This window comes from Mauremys mutica, chromosome 1 (assembly GCF_020497125.1).
Source record: "Mauremys mutica isolate MM-2020 ecotype Southern chromosome 1, ASM2049712v1, whole genome shotgun sequence".
NCBI classification, from domain to species: Eukaryota; Metazoa; Chordata; order Testudines; family Geoemydidae; genus Mauremys; species Mauremys mutica.
The window spans coordinates 249,906,736-249,927,196 of NC_059072.1; the positions used below are offsets into that span (position 1 = coordinate 249,906,736).

The 20,461-nt window shown below is 46.7% G+C and overlaps 1 protein-coding gene across 2 annotated transcripts in view; it reads right to left on the reverse strand.

The window, feature by feature from the left end:
* The window catches only part of TGFBRAP1 (transforming growth factor beta receptor associated protein 1), a 60,779-nt gene extending 40,318 nt beyond the window's left edge, over positions 1-20,461 (reverse strand). The window contains exons 1-3 of one of the 2 annotated variants that reach the window (XM_045006548.1): positions 20,285-20,461; positions 10,525-11,226; positions 3,179-3,373 (exon numbers count right to left, since the gene is read on the reverse strand). In XM_045006548.1, coding sequence (XP_044862483.1) covers positions 3,179-3,373; positions 10,525-11,206 — 877 coding nt within the window. In that variant the 5' untranslated portion in view covers positions 11,207-11,226; positions 20,285-20,461. The remainder of the gene's footprint in view (positions 1-3,178; positions 3,374-10,524; positions 11,227-20,284) is intronic. The other variant, XM_045006538.1, reaches the window with a different exon arrangement.

Below are 20,461 nucleotides of genomic sequence, written 5' to 3' on the forward strand. Positions count from 1 at the left end.
CACACCCTGCTGCAGCGCTGCAAATTTGTAAGTGTAGCCAAGCCCTAAGTCATTGCTTGTGCTCCCGTGGAATGAGCTCTTATCCAGGGTGGGGGCTGGGAGGGAAGGTTTGATAGTTGATAGTGTAGAATTAATTTGGAGATCCTCTGAGTAGAGATCACTTGTCCCCCAAGTCTGTTATAGTGATGAATAGTCTCTGGGACTTCCCAATTGGTCTTTTACCTACAAAGACCATCACCAAGGACTGCTGGACATCGAAGGTGTGGACTCTGTTGCTCTGAGGAAGTGTACAGTTTAAGAAAGAACATAGCTAAATGGATTGATTGGTTAAACTGGCTCAAGTGAAATTTCAAAACGACCTTGGGGGGTGAATTTGGGATAAACGTAGTGGAACTTTATCTTCATGGAATACAGCACAAGGAGGATCCACCATCATTGCTCCAAGCTTGCCAATCCTTCTGGCTGAGGGGATGGCTACAAGGAATACAACTTTTGTTGAGAGAAGGAAAATGGAGCAGGAAGCTAAGGGTTTAAAGGGTGGCATTGTGAGTGCTGACAGAACAAGGTTCAAGTCCAACAGAGGGGTAAACTTATGAATAGGTGGAAAGGTTCTGATCAGGCCTTTCCAAAATCTAATGGTCAGTGGGTGAGTGAAGACTGAATAATATTCAGAAGGAGGATGGGAGGCACTAATCAGTACCAAGTGGGCTTGTAAAGAGCTGATGGATAGCCCTGATGCCTTTAGAGAAAGGATATAGTCTAAAATGAGAGGGATACTCACATCTTCTGGAAGAACGTTCCTTTGATGTGTCTGAGAAGAAAAACATCTCTACTTAGCCAGGTAACATTGCCTAGTGGAATCCTTCCCAATGTTAGAGCGTATGTCTCATATGACTGTGGAACATGAGCATTCTAAGGATGATGCCCATCCAAAAAGCAACCCCTGAGGTAAAACGAATACGGATTGGGGTGCTTGATCTTGCCATTTCACGAGGCCAGGAGCTCAAGGAATGTTGGGAGGATGATCGCTAATCAAGATTACATGCACAGGAGATTTAGGAACCAAAATTGTTTAAGCCAGTAGGGGGCAATCAGGATAACTCATGTCCTGTCAGCTTTTGCACAAAATTCATGACACTGGTTGTAGCAGAAGGCATGCATAGTTCAGGTGATGTGACCAAGGAAGAAGTAATCTCTCACCTTGGGAGTGGTGACTTGGGGCTCCCCTGCAGCAGTGTGTTGTATTTTCTGTTCGCTATGAAGGCAAACAGATCTCTGATTAGGGTTCCCCATAGATCAAAGATTGAGCAGCACCAAGTTGTGAAGTCCCACTTGTAGTCAACTGAAAAATGTCAGCTGAAGGAGTCGGAGCATATTTTGTTTTCTGGGAAGGTAGGCTGATGATGGCTCCTTGGTTGGTTTGCAGTTTCCTGATGAGGAGAAAATTGATTCCTATTCCAGAGGTAGTACCATTGGTGCCACTAGAGAGAAGCTGTATCTCAAGGAAAGAGCGGGAAATAAACTTCAAGTTGTTGACTCCCCAGGTGATGTTACAACATTTCTGGAAAGGAACAGACCCGATGGAGGCGATTCTGGATCCAGCAATGTGAAGATGTCCTGTTGAGCAGCATGGGACCCAGTTCTCCCCAGTGCAAGCAGGGTCGTCTTTGCCCAGACCATTGGAGCCAGAGAGGATGCTGTGGAAGACTGCTATGAACAGGCAGTGAACATCTTTATCAGTGGTGATGGATCCAGAGGTTTTGGAGGTGCCAAGGATGACAATACCAACAGATCACGTTCTATTAGCAACAGAGCCCAATGTTTAAGAGCTTTCTTGTCAAGCCTCTGGGACTTAGTACATTCTAAATCCACTTGGCTTGAGATGCTAGTCTTGCTCAGACTGGGTTGAGATGCTAGTCTTGCTCAGACTAGAATCCAACTTCTTCAAAGTGGATTTCAAGAAAGGCAGTCTCATGTATTTGAGAGTACTTCCTGGGTTCCCAAGAAGATCCCACCAGGAGGTCTGTGAGGGTAGATTTCTGGCACCAATGTTGTGTTTGGCAGCAGAAGGCTCAAACCTTTGAGTAAGGCCACTGTAGGGCGGCAGCGGCGGGGGGAAGGACGGACAAAGAGTTCCCTGGCCTGCTCTGATTGAGGCCTCATGGCCTTTTCCATGAGGTGTTTTTGAAAGTAGAATTCCCCCTCTTCTCCAGTATGGCTGGGGAACAAGCAGCAGATATTGCACCTCACTGTGATGGTGAACTTCCCTGAGGCAGTACAAGTAGTGTTGGTGGTTGTAGCTGATCAATTATCATCGCTGGCAAGAAGCACAGAGTTTGAAGCACGGAGTCGTGGGCATAGTCGAGTACCCATACAAGGTACAAGGAGGGGGGGGGGGAGAGAAGTGTTCCCCCAAAGATTAATCTAGCATTAAAAACTATGAAAACGCTAGAGGGGTAGCCGTGTTTGTTTTTGTGGATACAGACTAACAAACAAATGAGGAGTCCAGTGGCACCTTAAAGTCTAAGATTTATTTGGGCATACGCTTTTGTGGGTAAAAAACCCACTTCTTGCAAAAATAAATCTGTTAGTCTTTAAGGTGCCACCGGACTCCTCATTGTTTTTATGAAAACACTAAAACTATTAACAGTACAAGATACTAAAAACTATTTACAAAGCAAAATCTTATCATAAGGGACCAAGGTGAAGCTACAGACAGAGGTTCTGACCTGGATCATGTGGTAGTGAGAAGGAACTGGAGAGGAAGTCGGTCTGCCCCATGCTTTATCGCCACAGTTGGAGGCATGAGGTGAGTCAGGGGGCATGCGCAGACCAACAAAAACCACTTTCAAATTTTCCAGCTCTGGGCATAGGATGAGTATGCATAACCCATAGTGGAATCCAATAAGGACCATTACTCAAACAAGAACAAGAAATTACATTTTCAACGTTTTGCAGGAATACAGGACATAATATTCTTTAGCGAAAATACTATTAACAGCAGGATACATTTAAGGATGTTCTATTATTGTGTGTTTCAGGAGAGGTAGCTTGTTCTTCAAAGGAGTCAGGTTTTTTTGTTTTTTTTAAAAACACTTAGTACTATGTCAGCATAAGTTTGATTTTTTTTTTATGTCCCAAGAAATTCATGCAAAGAGATAGGTGTACTAGCTAATACCTTCAAAATCTTGTAGGATGTGGCCTTCCTTAAAAGGTAGGGTCTGTTTTAGTTGTTGATCCAGCATGCTATGCACTGTAATAAACTCATCATCAAGAGCAACTACATAAGGAAAACACAAGGCTGCTCCAATCACATTCTCTGACCAGTGCACAGGAGCACGCTGGGAAATGCCATCCACAGTTGCAAACATACCTGCAAAGAAAGGGAAGAAAGTCTGAAGCTTAAGCCAAAGCCTGCAGTTTTCCAGGAGTCAAGCACTGGAACCTTGCTTGCCATGAACCCAGGATTATGAGTAATTTACAAGTGTAAGCAATGAAGGACTTTACAATGGAAGGGCATTACTGTTAAACTTTTTACAAAACACTGAATCTCCAAGGATCCTGTTGCAATTAGACATTTGTTGATTTATGTTCAAATTAGTACACAAAAAAATATTTTCTTGCGTACAGGAAAGTAATGCAAGCTTCATTTCAATGCTTATTCCTCCTAGATGTAAATAATTCAAGTCCAAGAAACTTAGTGAACTATTTCTTTTAAAAACAAGGTGTACGCCCTTTAACCCACCAAACTCAAGCCAGCATTCCATGAGCCTGTCCCTATCTTAGTTAAAAAAAAAGAAATATTCCTACAGGTTGCCTGAGCACTCTTCCTCTTGGAATTCGGCCTGTCTGCTCCCTTTAACATCTCAAATGCCAGCAGACATTTCAGTATCCAAGTTAATTCAATTCACCCACATTTCCTGAGCCAATTGCTATAGCAGAGTGAGGGCCCCAATTCTTTCAGAAGAGAGGGTTTTTCTCCTTACAAGACACGTGTCTACAAAAATTTGAAAAAAAGTCCAGAAAGAAAGGTAGAGGCTCTTGCAAGGCAAATTGCCACACAAGGCAAAAAAATACACTGAAGAGTTAATAAAAACACATTAAAAATGAAGATACAGTCTCCAAAGCCTTACTGAATTTTTAGTAAGGCTCTTTTCCACTTAATTTGTGGTTATTTTCTCTGCTAGACGCTATGTATTTTGGATTTTTTCAAGTAACCATTCAATAACTTTGACTCATCTCTCTCTTTTGGATCATTTGCCACTAATCATACTATAGACTTTAAGGATCTATATCTCCCTCCCCACTTTTTCCTCAGAGATTTATGCAGTACTTCTGTTCTGAGAGAAAAATCCATTAGCACTTCCAAAAATTGTACAGTAAATTCCTTATGGCAAATCAAGCCACGGTTTTTTTGGTTTTTTGGGTTTTTTTTAAATACAGAATACTCAATATCTAGAGATAATAAAAATCACTTAAATTAGGCTTCATAATATAATTCAATATGCAAAGTTCAGAATGGAATATCGTACTGGTACATTTTAGTTTTAGTGATTTTAATGATAATCTACAGGTACCCTAGACATTTAAGTCCTCTAGAACAGGTAAAGCCTGGACAGCAACAATATAATACTTTCTCAAGCCAATTTCTGCCTGTTTACCTCAACCCTGAATCTGAAAGGCCTAAGTATCAAGATTGTATGTCTGTCTCCATCCTCATCTGAGACGGTCAATAACACTGCCAATTATTGCCAACAGTGGTTTTGGTAGTTTTTGTGATGTGAACATGTGGCTACTGGGAACTAGAATGAAATCAACTCATTTCACACAAGAAACTGAGTAACTATGTGATAGTAACAAATGTTAGCCAATACTGAACTACACTAGTTTCAAAACTGGAAATGAAGAGATTTTTCCAATTATCAATCTTCAGCCATCCAGACACCAGCATTTTTCTTTTGAAGCATGCTGCTGAGCATGCACATAAACAAGTCGGGCAAACTAAGCCTCACTTTTCTTCTCGTCTGCTTTTGCCTTTGTTTGTCAAAATGGGATATGCCCTATTAGGTAAAGTAATAGAACTTTTGCCTACCACAAAACAACTGTATTGGTAACTGATGACTACATAGGGTGATCAACTGTGAGGAAATGCACCACAACCTTCCTACTCCTCTATCCAGCAAGTATACGTGGAAATGATAGCCAGTGTGAAGAAAAACAACCCTCATCAACATTTGCTCTAGTCCTGTCTACAATAAGGCTCAAGTATTAGTTAGAACCATGTTTGAAATGGTTATTGTTAGAAGAATGGTAACACTTAAAAGCCAAGATATATAGAACCTAACTATGTTACAAAGCGGTTGCAAAACCACATATAACATACCAGGAATAGTGCTGGCAAACTATGGCCCGTGGGCCACATCCGGCCTGCAGGACCCTCCTGCCTGGCCCAGGAGGCTAGCCCCCTGGCCCCTCCCCTGTTGTTCCCCCTCCCCTGCAGCCTGAGCTCACTGCACCTCCGGTGCAATGCTCTGGGTGGCCGGGCAAGCTGCAGAGCCCAGTACAGATCATTTCAGGAGCCCACTATTTACCTCTCCCCTTTCTGAAAGCTGACCATTTATTCCTATCCTTTGTTTTCTATCATAACCAGTTATTGAACCATGAGAGGACCTTCCCTCTTATCTCATGATTTGCTTAAGAGCCTCTGGTGAAGGACCATGCCATCAAAGGCTTTCTGAAAGTTCAAGTTCACTATATCCACTGGACTACGCTTGTCAACATTTGTTGACACACTCAAAGAATTCTAATTCCTTTTACAAAAGCCCTGTTGATGCTTCCCCAACATCTCTCTGTCTGATAATTCTGTTCCTTACTATAGTTTCAACCAATATGCCAGATACTGAAGACAGGCTTACTAGCCTGTAATTGCCAGGATCACCTCTGGAACCTTTTTTTAAAAATCGACCTCACATTAGCTGCTATCTGCCAGTCATACAATGGTTGATTAAGTGATAGGTTATATATCACAGTCAGTAGTCCTAAATTTCATATTTGAGTTCCTTCAGAATTCTTGGGTGGATACCATCTGGTCCTAATGATTTATTATTGTTAAATTTATCAATTTGTTCCAAAACCTCCTCTAATGACATCTCAATCTGGGACAGTTCCTCAGATTTGGCATCTAAAAAAAGAATGGCTTAGGTGTGGGAATCTTCCTCACATCCTCTGCAGTAAAGATCAATGTAAAGAATTCATTTAGCTTTTCCGCAACCGCCTTGTCTTCTTTGAGTGCACTTTAGCACCAAAATGGTCCAGATACCTCACTGACAGTATGGCAGGTTTCCTACTTCTGATGTACAGCACAGACCCGTTTACGCATGAATCCACTTAATGCGCAGTAGCGCCATGCCTCCCAGTGCTACCTATTTAACACACGAGACTCATTAACACGCAGTACAGGAACTTGCTATGTAGCGCTACAGATTTGCTCACTAACTCACTGACACAGAAATCAACAGGAGGTGCGGAGTGGAAATGTGTTGTACGTCTTTACTGCCGACGGGGAAGGATGGGCGGAAAAGGGGCAGCAACTTTAAAGTTTAAGGACAGTCCTTTGCTGCGGTAGCGCTGTAAGGATCCTCAAGCACTGCTGCAGCAAAGGACTGTCCTTAAATTGCTGCCACGGCAGCGCCTTAACATTGCTGCCCTGCCAGTAGGGACCCTACCAACAGGGCTGCCAACGGGGGAGGCAAAAAGGGCAGGGACATTAAAGCGCTGCCGCGGCAGCCGCCGCTGGGGGGCGGGGCAGCAACATTAAAGCGCTGCCACAGCAAAGGACCCTGCAGCGCTTTAAGGTCCCTGCCCCTTTTGCCCCCCCTCGGCTGCCGACAAGGGGGGGCGCGCAAAAGGGAGCAGCTGCCTGGGGCCGGGAATTTAAAAGGGCCCGGGGCTCCGGATGCCGCTACCACAGCAGCAGCATCCAGAGCACCGAGCCCTTTAAATCACCACGGAAACCCCAGGCAGCACGACCAGGTAGCCTGGAAGGGCTGGCTGGGGGATGCTGACCCCCTAGCCCCGCCCCTTCACCCACGGACCCGCCCCTTCCAGGGGCCAGAGGCCCCCCCGCCCCGTACCGATAAGTGTTCTGAGTTACTTTCACTCCTGTGTAGTAATAATGTTTTTATTACATTACACATTTGAATTTATGTTCTTGCAAAGCACCGTTAACAGATAGGCCCGCAGTATTTGGGACACTGTGAATATATATGTAATCCTAGATAATTATACATGTATATACAGTATGAAATATCTTAAGATATTTCAGCATGGCCCTCTTAACCCGCAGTCCGTTAACACATGGTCATGACGGCTTGACTCCTGACATCCGCATGTAAACGGGTCTGCACTATATTTTTAAAAAAATGCTGTTTGTGTTTTTTGCTAGTTGCTCTTTGAAATCTTTTTTGGCCTGCCTAATTATAATTTTACACTAATATGTGTCTGAACACACAAAAAGATACTGACTAATAAATAGCCTTTAAACACAACATATTTTCCTAGTCTAGACCTGAGTCCTAGGTATTATGCTAGGTGAGACAGGAAGAGGGCCTAATCTGTCATTGTCTCTAGAACTTTCATGTAGGAACAGAAACTAAAAAGAGAACAGTATTTAGCTAGTTGAGGAAGGCAGGGAAGAAAAGGCAAGAAAATTAAAAAGAATGATCCAGTGAAGAAGTGGTTGAAGTGGATGACAGGAAGTCTTTGGTGTGAAGTAAATAAAAAAAATGAAAAATAAAAAAGGGAAGGTAAGAATGAAATTCTTTAGAGAGACTCATTCAGAAGTGGGTGTTAAAGAACAGATTGATTCGATAAAACAAAATATATGAATGCCATCTTGATTTTCACTGCAGCACATCAAATCTATAAGTGCCAGTCTACATTTAGAGCTAGAGCAGGGGAGGGCAAACTACGGCCTGCAGGCAGAATTCGGCCCATCAAGGTTTTCAATTCGACCCGCGGGATTGCCAGCCCTGTGACACAGCAGGACTAAGGCAGGCTCCCTGCCTGCCCTGGCCCCGTGCCGCTCCCAGAAGTGGCCTGCACCACATCCCTGCAGCCCCAGGGGCTGCCCTCGCCTGCACCACCCTCTGCAGCTCCCATTGGCCAGGAATGAGGAACCACGGCCTATGGGAGCTTCAGGGGTGATACCCACAGGTGAGGGCAGCACACAGTGGAGCAGCCTACCCCTCCCCCCCACAGGAGCCACTGTCGGACATGCTGGCCATTTTCAGGAGTAGCGCAAAGCCAGGGCAGGCAGGGAGCCTGCCTGAGCCCCACTGCCACCCTGGAGCTGCTTGAAGTAAGCGGTGCCGGGCTGGAGCCCACACCCCAAATCCCTCCTGCACTCAACCCCCTGCCACATCCCTCCTGCACCCCAACCCCCCACCCTGAGCCCCCTCCTGAACTCCGCATCCCCTCCTGCCCTAGCCCCCTAACCTCCTGCCTTGAGCCCCCACTGCACCCTTCCTGCACTCCAAGCCCCTGCCCTGAGCCCACAACCCCCTTCCTGCACCCCAAGCCCCTGCCCTGAGCCCACAACCCCCTTCCTGCACCCCAAGCCCCTGCCCTGAGCCCACAACCCCCTGCCTGCACCCCTCCTGCACCCCAACCCCCTGTACCAGCACCCCTTGCCCCTGAGCCCCTTCCTACACACCACACCCTGCAATCCCTCCTGCACCCCAAACCCCCTCCCCAGCCTATATTTATAGCCCTGCATACAATTTCCCCACCCAGATGTTGCCCTCGGGCCAAAAAGTTTGCCCACTCCTGAGCTAGAGTGATAAATCACAATAACTTTTTGCCATACTATTTGAGGTTACTCATGCAAAGATAATCTAGATATTAAGCATAGTTGTCCAACATGGGTAAAAAGGTTCATCCTGCAAGTGACAACAGCAGGATATGACCGTTGATTCTCAATGTCTGATAACTCAATTGATATACTGATGCATCACTTCACTCCTTTCAGGGCAAATGGTGGTCTGGCCTGTTCTGGTCTACATAGGTTTTTATACCATGCTCATCACCGTTGTATCTGAGTGTCTTCCAGTAGTACCTAGTCTTGTTGCTTAATGCATGTCAAATGTTTGTTCTCTCATCCTCTCTTCAGAGGAAGAAGCAGATGAACCGGAGTGTCTTATATTAAAACACACCCTCCCAAAACAAGTGTACTTGTTGCTATGTGTTTATGTAAGAGACGGGAAGGTCAAAGAAAAGTGGCTTGTATTTGGAATCTAGACTGGCAAGGTTTGTAATGGACTGTACTTAACACTTCAGACACATGACCAACAAATCCAGTAAATTCAATATAATTGAAACAAACCTGATTAGTAACAGTGGTCTTGTAAATGCCCATAACAACTGGATCCCTTCATGTATTTTGTAAAAGCTGCATACAGCCCTGAGTTGGGAACTTGATACTTGAGACAGACTGACTATCTCCTTATGTCATATTGCTACATGCTACACTTATAATTGGAGAGGCACTCAGGTGGCTCCCCTTCAATCAGAGAGAAGGGCTGGTGGTAGAGCATTCCCTCTGAGGGACTTTCAGCTCCTGTGATCGGAGAAGTTCAAGTTCAGAGCACGCTCTAAGACAGCTATTTATGCAAGCTACAGAGGAAGTGGGACAGAAATCAGACCTCCCAGGAAGAGGGGACTTTGATGTTCTGCATGCAATCTAGTTTTGTTTTCATAGTTAATGGCAGAATTCCCCCAAGGTGTCACTTTTAAATTTCTCTAATGTAATTATTATTATTATTCCTGAAGTCCATTAGTCCACTAATTGAACAGCACTATCGGGAAAATTTAGGCAAGTGAGTAAGGCAACCAAAAAAGTAATTTCTGCTGCTATATTGCAACATTTATAAGGAACCAAGGCAGAATGCCAGTTCTGAGTATCCTCAAACAACACTTAACGTTTGTATTATAGTGAAGTGGATGTATTAGTAGCTTGCACACGGCTTTATGAAGATGGGGGAGTATAACTGTCTTTCAGTGATGAAGAAGCAGAGGCACTGATTTTAAATAGATTGTCCCCAGTCATGCAGCAAGTCTGGCACAAGAAAATTTGGGTTGCCTGAGTCCCAGTTTCAATCAGTCTCTATAGCCAGAATCTGATGCCAGCAGCTTTTAAAATTTCATTTGGTTCATACTTTTGTTTTGCCCTGGGTGATGAGACAGTAGAATTTATTCCACCTGAATTTTTCTATTTCACTATAGACACCCCAGAATCAAATTTATCTACATCAATTCAAGTTTACCATTTTTAAAGTGTTACCCAGAACTAGTTTTACTTACTGAATTACTTAGCCTTCAATTTTAAAATATTGCAAGTACATCCTGTAAGGAAATGCAGCATTTATTCTACATTATGGCATCAATTACTAAAGTTACCTCAATCCAGGAAGCTGATCGTGAAATGGAGGGAAACTAAATTGGAAGTTAAAACATTTTTAGTCTCACCTAACCCTCCAGGTCCAGCCAGTAGAAACTCCTGTCTGCCTATCCTTTTCACAATTGGTCGTTTCTCATCACTGCAATACGGGAACAGATCCTGGGAGATGCCAGTATTATAATTCAGTATGATATATTGTGTAGTGAGAGCAAGGCACAAGTAATGACCGTCTACAGCCACGGCACAGGGTTGCTCCGGAGTGGAAACTTCCTTCACTATCTGGACTCTATCCTCATACACCATGAACATCTGGATGGTCCGCCGTTTCACTGAGATAATGCAAACTTCTATACAAAAAGGGTCCCCACTCATAGGGTTTTCATTTAATGTGAATGTCACAGCTCCCTTTATTCTAGCTCCAGTGGGGATAGGTTCCAGGTTCATCATGTTAACTAATGTTATTGTGTTGTCACAAAGCACCAGTAGCCTGTTGAGTGCTGAAGCTGCTTTCAGCTCACTGACTGCTTTCTTGAAGCCCAAGTATTTATGCAGTTGTTTGGTGGCAGCAAAAGTTATTTTTCCAGCTGATATCTTCTCTTCCAGTAGGAAGTGATAGACAAAGCAGTCATTGGTTCCAATATAGAGGTTTTTCCCACAACACTCAATGCATTCAACATTGATTCGAGTTTTGTCTCCCATTAGCATCTCCCGCTCAACAGCAGGAACGAGCTTGAAGGCCTTCAAACTCATGGTGTCTTCTGGATGATCTGCTTTGGAAGGGAGAAAGAAACAGCATTTTATTCACATCCGCACAAAAGTAAGGCCAAACATCATCACACAAAAAAGTTATCATCTAATCAACACAGAACATCAGATTATCAGTGCTTTCAGAAATATATACTTGAATCAAGTAGCAACCATTAGTTTGAGTACAATACAGCCGGCTAAGTTAGCCCAGTTGTGAGTATGAAAGACATAAAAAACAAACCGCAGTACTTCATTGTAAACAAATGCAAACCACTAACACCAAACCCCAAAGCAATTTGTTAGAAACTGGACAAAAATTGTCAAGAGCATCCAACTCAATAGGGCCCTGACAATGACTGGGGCTCCTAGGTGCTATTACAATACAAATAATAAGAGCATTTAAGTCCCACTGACTTTCAACGGCCTTAGTCAATTCTGAAATCATTACCCTGTCTTTAACATGTAAAAGGCTTGGCTACCATCAATAAACTTCTAGCGAAGGATAGCCTTTTGGTTGATAAGTTAACATCTCACATAGCACTTCATGCCCTCTTTGACCAAATTTAAGTTAATGACAATCTAGAATGCCTTTATAAAGCCATTCAGAAATCTTATGCTTCTAATCATTGACATATTCCACCCTCAATATGCACATGACATCTTCTACTGTTAAAAGGCAGTGCACAAAGAGTATACAACATATAACCCTCAAGCAATATAGATTGTGGTGTGTATATTCAAAACAGACTCCTGATTCAAAAGAAGTCACCTTACAAAGGAAGAAAGGAAAACCTTTAGGGGACTGAATAAATTGAAGAAGTATGTGTAAAGGGTGCAGAGAAAATGGAAGCATTTTGGTTAATTAAAAGCATAGCTTATTTGAGAATATAGCTGGTTGCTTTGCATGCATAAACAAACAGGCCTCTTCCAATTGCTATATTGTTCCTTTCTAGTTTTACCCTTCAACCAATGGAGCTCCCAAGTAGTCACTAGTGTAATACAACAGCAAGTAAGCACCTTATTCTGTGTCTACATGTAAAGACACTAGCATATTTGGGGCACTGTAGAAGTAATTTTTCACAGCATGCTAAAAATCAAAAAAATCTAGACAAGAAACTTGGGGGCACAAAATGCTGCAGACAATTATTGCTTTTTCTGAATTTAAAAAAGGTGATTTGCAAGATAAAAAGTCTAGATCTAGTTTATTTGGTCTCAGAGAATCCATTTCAAAGCAGAAGAAAGAAAAGATTAAATAACTTAAATGTTGGTGCTGCAAAACAGCAGTTCACAATAACCAAAACTGCAATTTACATATTCCAATATACTGAAACAGTTTGGTACTTTTAGTCTACATCACATCTTTCAAAACTCATTTTGAGAAGGCCGAATTATATTTTTAATTGTCACCTGAGGGCTCAAGTTAAAGCTAGAGTAATACACTACACAGAATCCATAGCAAATCTCCCAGATAATGGGAGCTTTGCACAAAAATAAAGAGCCATATGGTACCCTCACATAGTAACTAAGTTGTAACTGGAAATTGTCAGTTTCATTCTATGAGGAAAAATTAAGAACACTACTATTTCTGCACTATTTGACTAGCTGCATATTACTAGATTTGCAATTACTAGATTTACCCACATAACTGCACACCCAATTTATTTGAAAATGTGGCCCACAAGGTGTTCTCATGAGGTTTAAAAGTCAACACCACAAAAATTAATGGGTACTGTTCCCTATTCTCAGAGCTATTTATCACACTACTACACTGATTCACTTAGAAGGTTCTCTTTGTATCCATTATCTATGAGCACTTTTCCCTATATGACAGATATATTCTGCAAAATGTGAATCTCATGGATCAGGCCTTGTGCAATCAGAGGTTTTTATTTCAGGTTTTTAGAAAATTCACTATAGTGTAAATTGCAAAGTACTGAATTCACAAAGTTTGCATGGAATTAATTTTACAACTAAATGTTGTCAGTTGATATTTTCACACAGCACTTTAAGATCAGCACAAAATTACTTAAGACTTCATTGTAGACATTTTCCTTTTTATAAAAAAATGGAAAGATCATGATCTGGAGGTATTTTCATGATTTCCATGAAATCATGATTTACACAGGATCCTACATATGGATAACTATTACAAGGGGATGGATCCAACTCACAGTGTGTGTGTTTGACACCTGATCTACACTGGTATCAATTATAGTTTCATTATATCCAAATTAAATTTGGAATACTAAAGTTAATTTCCCATTTAACATACCAAATATTAGGCAAACAAGCATGTGTCATCGATGAAATCTGAGTACTGACTAGCTTTTCCTACTCAAAGAGGCCCCTGTCCTTAAGAAGTGTGAACCACCAGAAAGCAGCTCTCTCACAACCCTCCCTGACAGAGTTGGTGAGGAAGTAGAGTGGGTGACAAACTTAGGCCTAATCTACACCGGGGGAGGGGGGGGGAAAAGGAGATCGATCTAAGCTACGCAACTTCAGCTACGTGAATAACGTAGCTGAAGTTGATGTACTTAAATCTACTTACCATGGTGTCTTCATGGCGGTAAGTCGATGGCTAACGCTCGCCCGTCGACTCCACCTGTGCCTCTCGCCCTGGTGGAGTACTGGAGTCGAGGGGAGCACACTTGGCAGTCGATTTATTTTATTTATTTTTATTTATTTATGGTTTATCATGTCTAGACTAGACGCGATAAATTGACCCCCACTGGATCGATCACTGACCATCGATCCAGCGGGTAATGGAGACAAACCCTAAATTGAGCAATTTCCCTCTAATATGTCCCTAAAACCTGAAAATTCTGACTGGTCTTTAGTCAGTGTACAGACTGATGCTACTCTGAACATCATCTGAAATATTTTAGAGTTAGAGGCCTGTGGGGGAAGTCACAAGTAATTATTATTAGTCCACAAATACTTACAGGTAAACAAAAAAAAGTGAAATAAAATGCATGTGTCCTAAACATCTGCCTACACAAGTACAAGACAACCAGTACCACCAAAACACAACTATTCACCATTAAGTGAATAAATATCAAAGCATTAAATATGAACGTTTCCATAAATATTCCCAAAACAGTCTACTTTCGAACATCTAGATCACAGAAAAATGTAAGCCTTCTCAGAAAGATACCACCAGAAACTATTTTGGACCAATGTTTTCAAACCTGGATCATTAAACTCAAAAATCCATTTTTAATCATCTGTATAGAAGTGGCCTGATTAAGAGGAGATAAACAGCAGCAACTTCAGTGAGTTGCAAGTACTAAGAACCTTTGAAAAATCAGGTCACTTCTATGCAGATGCTTAAAAATAGCTTTAGGGGCATAATTAAAGGTACTCACGTTTTAAAATCTGGGCCTAGGGGTCTGTCTACACTGCAACAATACACCCTGTCCCCATGGCCAACTCAGGCTTGGGGAGGGGAGACTGTAGGGCTAAAACTTGCTGTGGAGACCTTAGGGTTCAGGCTGGCACTCAGGCTGTAGGAGCTGGGAACCCTCCCCACTATCAATTTACAGCTCCACAGCCCAAACCCTGCAAACCCATGCCAGCTGATCATGGCCACAGATGTTTAATTGCTTTGCAGATGTACCCTGAGACCTAGACCCATATAAGTCTCATTTAAAAAGGACAAACTGATTCAAAACTCAGTGGGCTTGTCAGCTAACAGTGACAGTCAAACACAGAATGTTGTTAAGTAGAAGCATTACCAAGCTGTTTTTGACTATGCTGTTTGCTGCTCTGCCTTCACAATCAATACTTTCTAGATCAGGGGTCTCAAACATGCGGCCCGTGGGCCGCATGCGGCCCGCGGAGCTCTTCCCTGCGGCCCGCGGAGCTCCCCCACCAGGGCCAGCTCTAGAGTGGGGAGCCCAGAGCCTTTTAACTCCCAGCCGCGGCTGGGAATCAGAAGGCTCCGAGCTGCCCGCCGCGGCGGGGAGCCCAGAGCCTTTTAACTCCCAGCCGCGGCTGGGAATCAGAAGGCTCCGAGCTGCCCGCCGCGGCGGGGAGCCCAGAGCCTTTTAACTCCCAGCCGCGGCTGGGAATCACAGGGGGCTCCGGGCGCCCAGCCGCGGTGGGGAGCCCAGAGCCTTTTAACTCCCAGCCGCGGCTGGGAATCAGAAGGCTCCGAGCTGCCCGCCGCGGCGGGGAGCCCAGAGCCTTTTAACTCCCAGCCGCGGCTGGGAATCAGAGGGGGCTCCGGGCTCCCAGCCGCGGTGGGGAGCCCAGAGCCTTTTAACTCCCCGCCGCGGCTGGGAAACAGAAGGCTCCGAGCTGCCCGCCGCGGCGGGGAGCCCAGAGCCTTTTAACTCCCAGCCGCGGCTGGGAATCAGAAGGCTCCGAGCTGCCCGCCGCGGCGGGGAGCCCAGAGCCTTTTAACTCCCAGCCGCGGCTGGGAATCAGAGGGGGCTCCGAGCTGCCCGCCGCCGCAGGGAGCCCAGAGCCTTTTAACTCCCAGCCGCGGCTGGGAATCAGAAGGCTCCGAGCTGCCCGCCGCGGCAGGGAGCCCAGAGCCTTTTAACTCCCAGCCGCGGCTGGGAATCAGAAGGCTCCGAGCTGCCCGCGGCGGCGGGGAGCCCAGAGCCTTTTAACTCCCAGCCGCGGCTGGGAATCAGAAGGCTCCGAGCTGCCCGCCGCGGCGGGGAGCCCAGAGCCTTTTAACTCCCAGCCGTGGCTGGGAATCACAGGGGGCTCCGGGCTCCCAGCCGCGGTGGGGAGCCCAGAGCCTTTTAACTCCCAGCCGCGGCTGGGAATCAGAAGGCTCCGAGCAGCCCGCCGCGGCGGGGAGCCCAGAGCCTTTTAACTCCCAGCCGCGGCTGGGAATCAGAGGGGGCTCCGGGCTCCCAGCCGCGGTGGGGAGCCCAGAGCCTTTTAACTCCCAGCCGCGGCTGGGAATCAGAAGGCTCCGAGCTGCCCGCCGCGGCGGGGAGCCCAGAGCCTTTTAACTCCCCGCCGCGGCTGGGAATCAGAAGGCTCCGCGCTGCCCGCCGCGGCGGGGAGCCCAGAGCCTTTTAACTCCCAGCTGCGGCTGGGAATCAGAGGGGGCTCCGTGCTGCCCGCCGCGGCGGGGAGCCCAGAGCCTTTTAACTCCCAGCCGCGGCTGGGAGTCAGAGGGGGCTCCGGGCTCCCCGCCGCGGCAGGGAGCCCAGAGCCTTTTAACTCCCAGCCGCGGCTGGGAATCAGAAGGCTCCGAGCTGCCCGCCGCGGCAGGGAGCCCAGAGCCTTTTAAATCCCAGCCGCGGCCGGGAATCAGAGGGGGCTCCGAGCTGCCCGCCGCGGCAGGGAGCCCAGAGCCTTTTAAATCCCAGCCGCGGCCGGGAATCAGAGGGGGCTCCGAGCTGCCCGCCGGGGCAGGGAGCCCAGAGCCTTTTAACTCCCAGCCGCGGCTAGGATTTGGTGGGGCGGGGGGCGGCGCTCTGGCGGTTGCGGGTCGGCGGCTCCGGTGGACCTCCCGCAGGCATGCCTGAGGGAGGTCCACCGGGGCCATCTGCCGCCCTCCCCAGGATGCCGCCCCAAGCGGGTGCTTGGCCCGCTGGTGCCTAGAGCCCGCCCTGTCCCCCACTTACTGCCTGTCGCCGCCAAACTCCCCTCACCCCGCCCCCCTCCCCGAGTTATTTTCTGTGCCTAAGCTCCCCGCACGTTGCTCCCCAATGTTTGGGGCCGGGTCTCTCCCCTGGCCCCACCTGCTGCCCCCACGCGCCTCCCCCCAGTGTCTCCCGGCCCCCACTTGCTGCCCCCTCACCGCCCGGGAGCCTGCCCGGGAGCTCAGGCTGACTCCACTCCTCCGCTATGCCGGCTTTCCGGCATCACCTGCTGCCGCAGGGTCCTAGCGCCCCCCTGCACTAGGGCCAGGGCAGGCTGCCCTTCCCCTGCCCTTCTGCCCTAGTCCTGAGACTCTCCAATGCCCCGAGCCTCTCCAATGCCTCAAACCCCTCACCCTCAGCCCCACAGCCCTCACCCCTGCACCCCCTCCTATCCCCAAACTCCGTCCCAAAGCCTGCACCCCCACCCCCTGCCGCAGCCTGGAGCCTGCACCGAGCACAGAGCCTGCACTCCAGACCCCCTCCCCCACCCCCACCCAAACTCCCTCCCAGAGCCTTAGGCAGTAAATCTAAGTGCGTGTTTTGTCCTTTGAGTGAGGTGCATTACTGAGTGTATATATTTATTAAAACTGTAGATTCTACATTAAAGTGTCAACCAACACTGTCACAATGACATAACCAAAATTAGTACAAAATTTGACAAAACGTCAAAATTAGCACTGACGTTTCACATTACAGTTAAAGAAGTTAATAAAAAAGTTAATAAATTGACTTTTAATAGCATACTATATTTTAATACTATACTACTATATTACTCTTCTTTTTTTTCTGCCTACCTCCAGGCGCTTCCTGCCGCCAAGCCGCCAAACAGCTGTTGGTGGCGCTTAGCACTTTCCAGGAGGGAGGGGGGAGGAGCGGGGAGCCGCGCACTTAGGGGAGGAGGTGGAGAAGAGACAGGGCAGGGGCGGGGCCTCATGGAAGGGGTGGATTGGGGGTGGGGCCAGGGGCAGCAAGGGGGCGTGTCAGTGATGCGGCCCTCGGGCCAATGCACTAGTCCTCATGCGGCCCTCGGGGTCATTTGAGTTTGAGACCCCTGTTCTAGATCATTTAAAATTGATCAAAATAAATGTGTACTTGAATGAAAGAGGAACACCTATTTCAAAATAGCAACTATATTGGTTAAGAATCTCACCATGAGATAAACCTGGCCAAATTTTCCTCTATAGAGGCTGAAAAGTTAACTGAACATGACCATGATCTTACACACTGGGATTTAATTGGCAATTCCTGGAAAATCCTATAACTGAAAAGTTTTATCTGTGCTATTTTAGAATTGCCTCTTCACATAGGGCTTAAATTATGTTTCTTTGGGCTTGTCTACACTGGCAGTTAACAGTGCTGCAACTCTCTCATTCAGGGGTGTGAAAAAACACCCCTGAGTGCATCAAGCTGCAGCGCTGTAAAGCACCAGTGTAAACAGTGCCCCAGCGCTGAGAGTTACGCCCCTTGATGCAGTGTTTTGTCTTGTCTTTAAAGCGATCACACAAGGCACATTAAAGCGCTGCTGCAGCAATGCCTTAGCTTTGCCAGTGTAGACCAGCCCTTACTTTAAGCAATGAAAATAGACCCTCAGAATGAAATAGCCCAGGGTAAAAAATTACAATGTGAATCGCTAGGGCAATGTAATCACATTGTCCCACCATATTATCACAGGAGCACAATGTATACAGTAAAAGAATTGCATCCAGGTTGGCTGCCAAAACAAAAATCTGAAGAATAGCCTGTAGCCTAGAATGAAAAGCCAGCCCCTTGAGACTTTAGACTGGCCTTCTTACCTGAAGCTGTCAACAGTCACTCAAAGTTCCTGTAGACCAGGGTAAAAATGCGGATTGCCAGTGGGAGAGCTATATAATTCTGGTCCTGACCAAGACAATTGTTTTTTAAAACTTCAGAATGAAGGGGATAAAAAACAGATATACAAGTAACCAAGAGAACTACAATCTTCCTGTAGCCTAAGATGCTACAATCAAATCATGCAAGTCCAGGGGCAAATGCTCTCTGACAATATAGATCTAGTGCCTAGAGAAAATAAGTGACTGGGCTATACAGGAGTAAGGTTGTAGAGAAAGTTTTTTCAGCTTAAGTACAATCTGTATGCTACATCTTTTAAATGTATAGCTGATTAAATGTTTTGCAGCATGTTGTGTGGTAAGCACATAGTACTGGAATATGTACCCTGGAACATGCTGTTCCTTGTAAGTGCCAGATTACATCTCTCACAGAAATACCAAGGGAAGTTGTTCAATACTGAACATCAATAGCATGCTCCCTAAATAAGATACATAGTAGCAACCATTGTAATTAGTATTCTTTCCATTACCTGGACATTCAACATACATAAAAAAATACAATATTCTGACTTTTAAATATAAATTAAGAACATTCTGGAGATATCATTGGATAGCCTCTTAAGGCTTTGCCACATTGATTAGTCAGTACAATATAGCATGCAGTGTAGTTGCAGCCATGTCTGTCCTAAGATATTACGCACACAAGGCAGGTATGGTGATAAAACAAAAACACCCTATTCCCTGAGTGAACACTTTTCACAAGGCGATCACTCTATAACTGACCTAGCAGTCCTTATCCTCAAAGGAAACCTGCAGAACCCTTTCAACAGATGAGTCTGAGAGTTTAAAATCATAATTCTGCTAGACACTAAAAATCATGGACTGAATTGACACACAGGATTTATGGCTTATTACAACAATCTACAACCCGCTAACGCCCCCTTTTTCTCCTATGACTGCAGAGATGTTAAGGGGTCACTATGCCTTGAGTGGTCCCTTACAATAGGGCAATGGTTCTCAAACTTTTGTACTGATGACCCCTTTCGCATAGCAAGCCTCTGAGAACAACCCCCCTTAAATATATACAAAAGTGTTTTTAATGTCTAACAGCATTATAAACGCTGGAGGCAAAGTGGGGCTTGGGGTGGAGGCTGACAGCTCGTGACCCCCCCCCCGAGGGGTCCCGACCCCCAGTTTGAGACCCCCCTGCAATAGGGGCTACACAGCTGTGGCGCTGGGAGCACCTGCCCCAGACCCAGGGAAGATGCCGGGTGCCTCAAAGGCTCCGCTCGCTCTCACCAGCAGATGTTGGCCTGCAGCAGGTCTCGCTGCAGCCACCTCGGCTCTCCGGCCATGACCACGTAGCGCCCAGCCCACCCTGCCGGGGCGGCCGCGCAAACCCGCCCAGCCCAGGGCAGAGCCGCTCCCCGCGGCGCCCGGGCACCAGTTACACCCGCCGGCTCGGGCGCCAGCTCGCCAACGGCTCCGCCCGGACAAAATGGCTCCAGTAAGTGTCCCCGCAGCGCCGGGAGCGCAGCCCACGCCCGGGCCCGGCCGGGCCCCTTCCCCGCTCGGGCCCCGCGCTCAGGCCGGGCGGCGGCGGTTGGCGGCTCAGCTCCGCCCCGGGGCGTTGAACGCGGCCCTGCCGGGGGGGCGGCGCTTACCCGGGCTGTCGGCGCCGGGACCCCTGGCTCCGCTCCGGGGCGGCTTCGCTACCGGCGCCGCGCTGCTGCCGGCGGGTCTCCGCCTGCGGCCCGCCCCGGCTCCCAGCCTCCTCCGGGGGCGGCTCCCCCGGTCCTTCCGGTCACATGGGAGGCGCCGGCCCGGAGCCCGGTGATGGA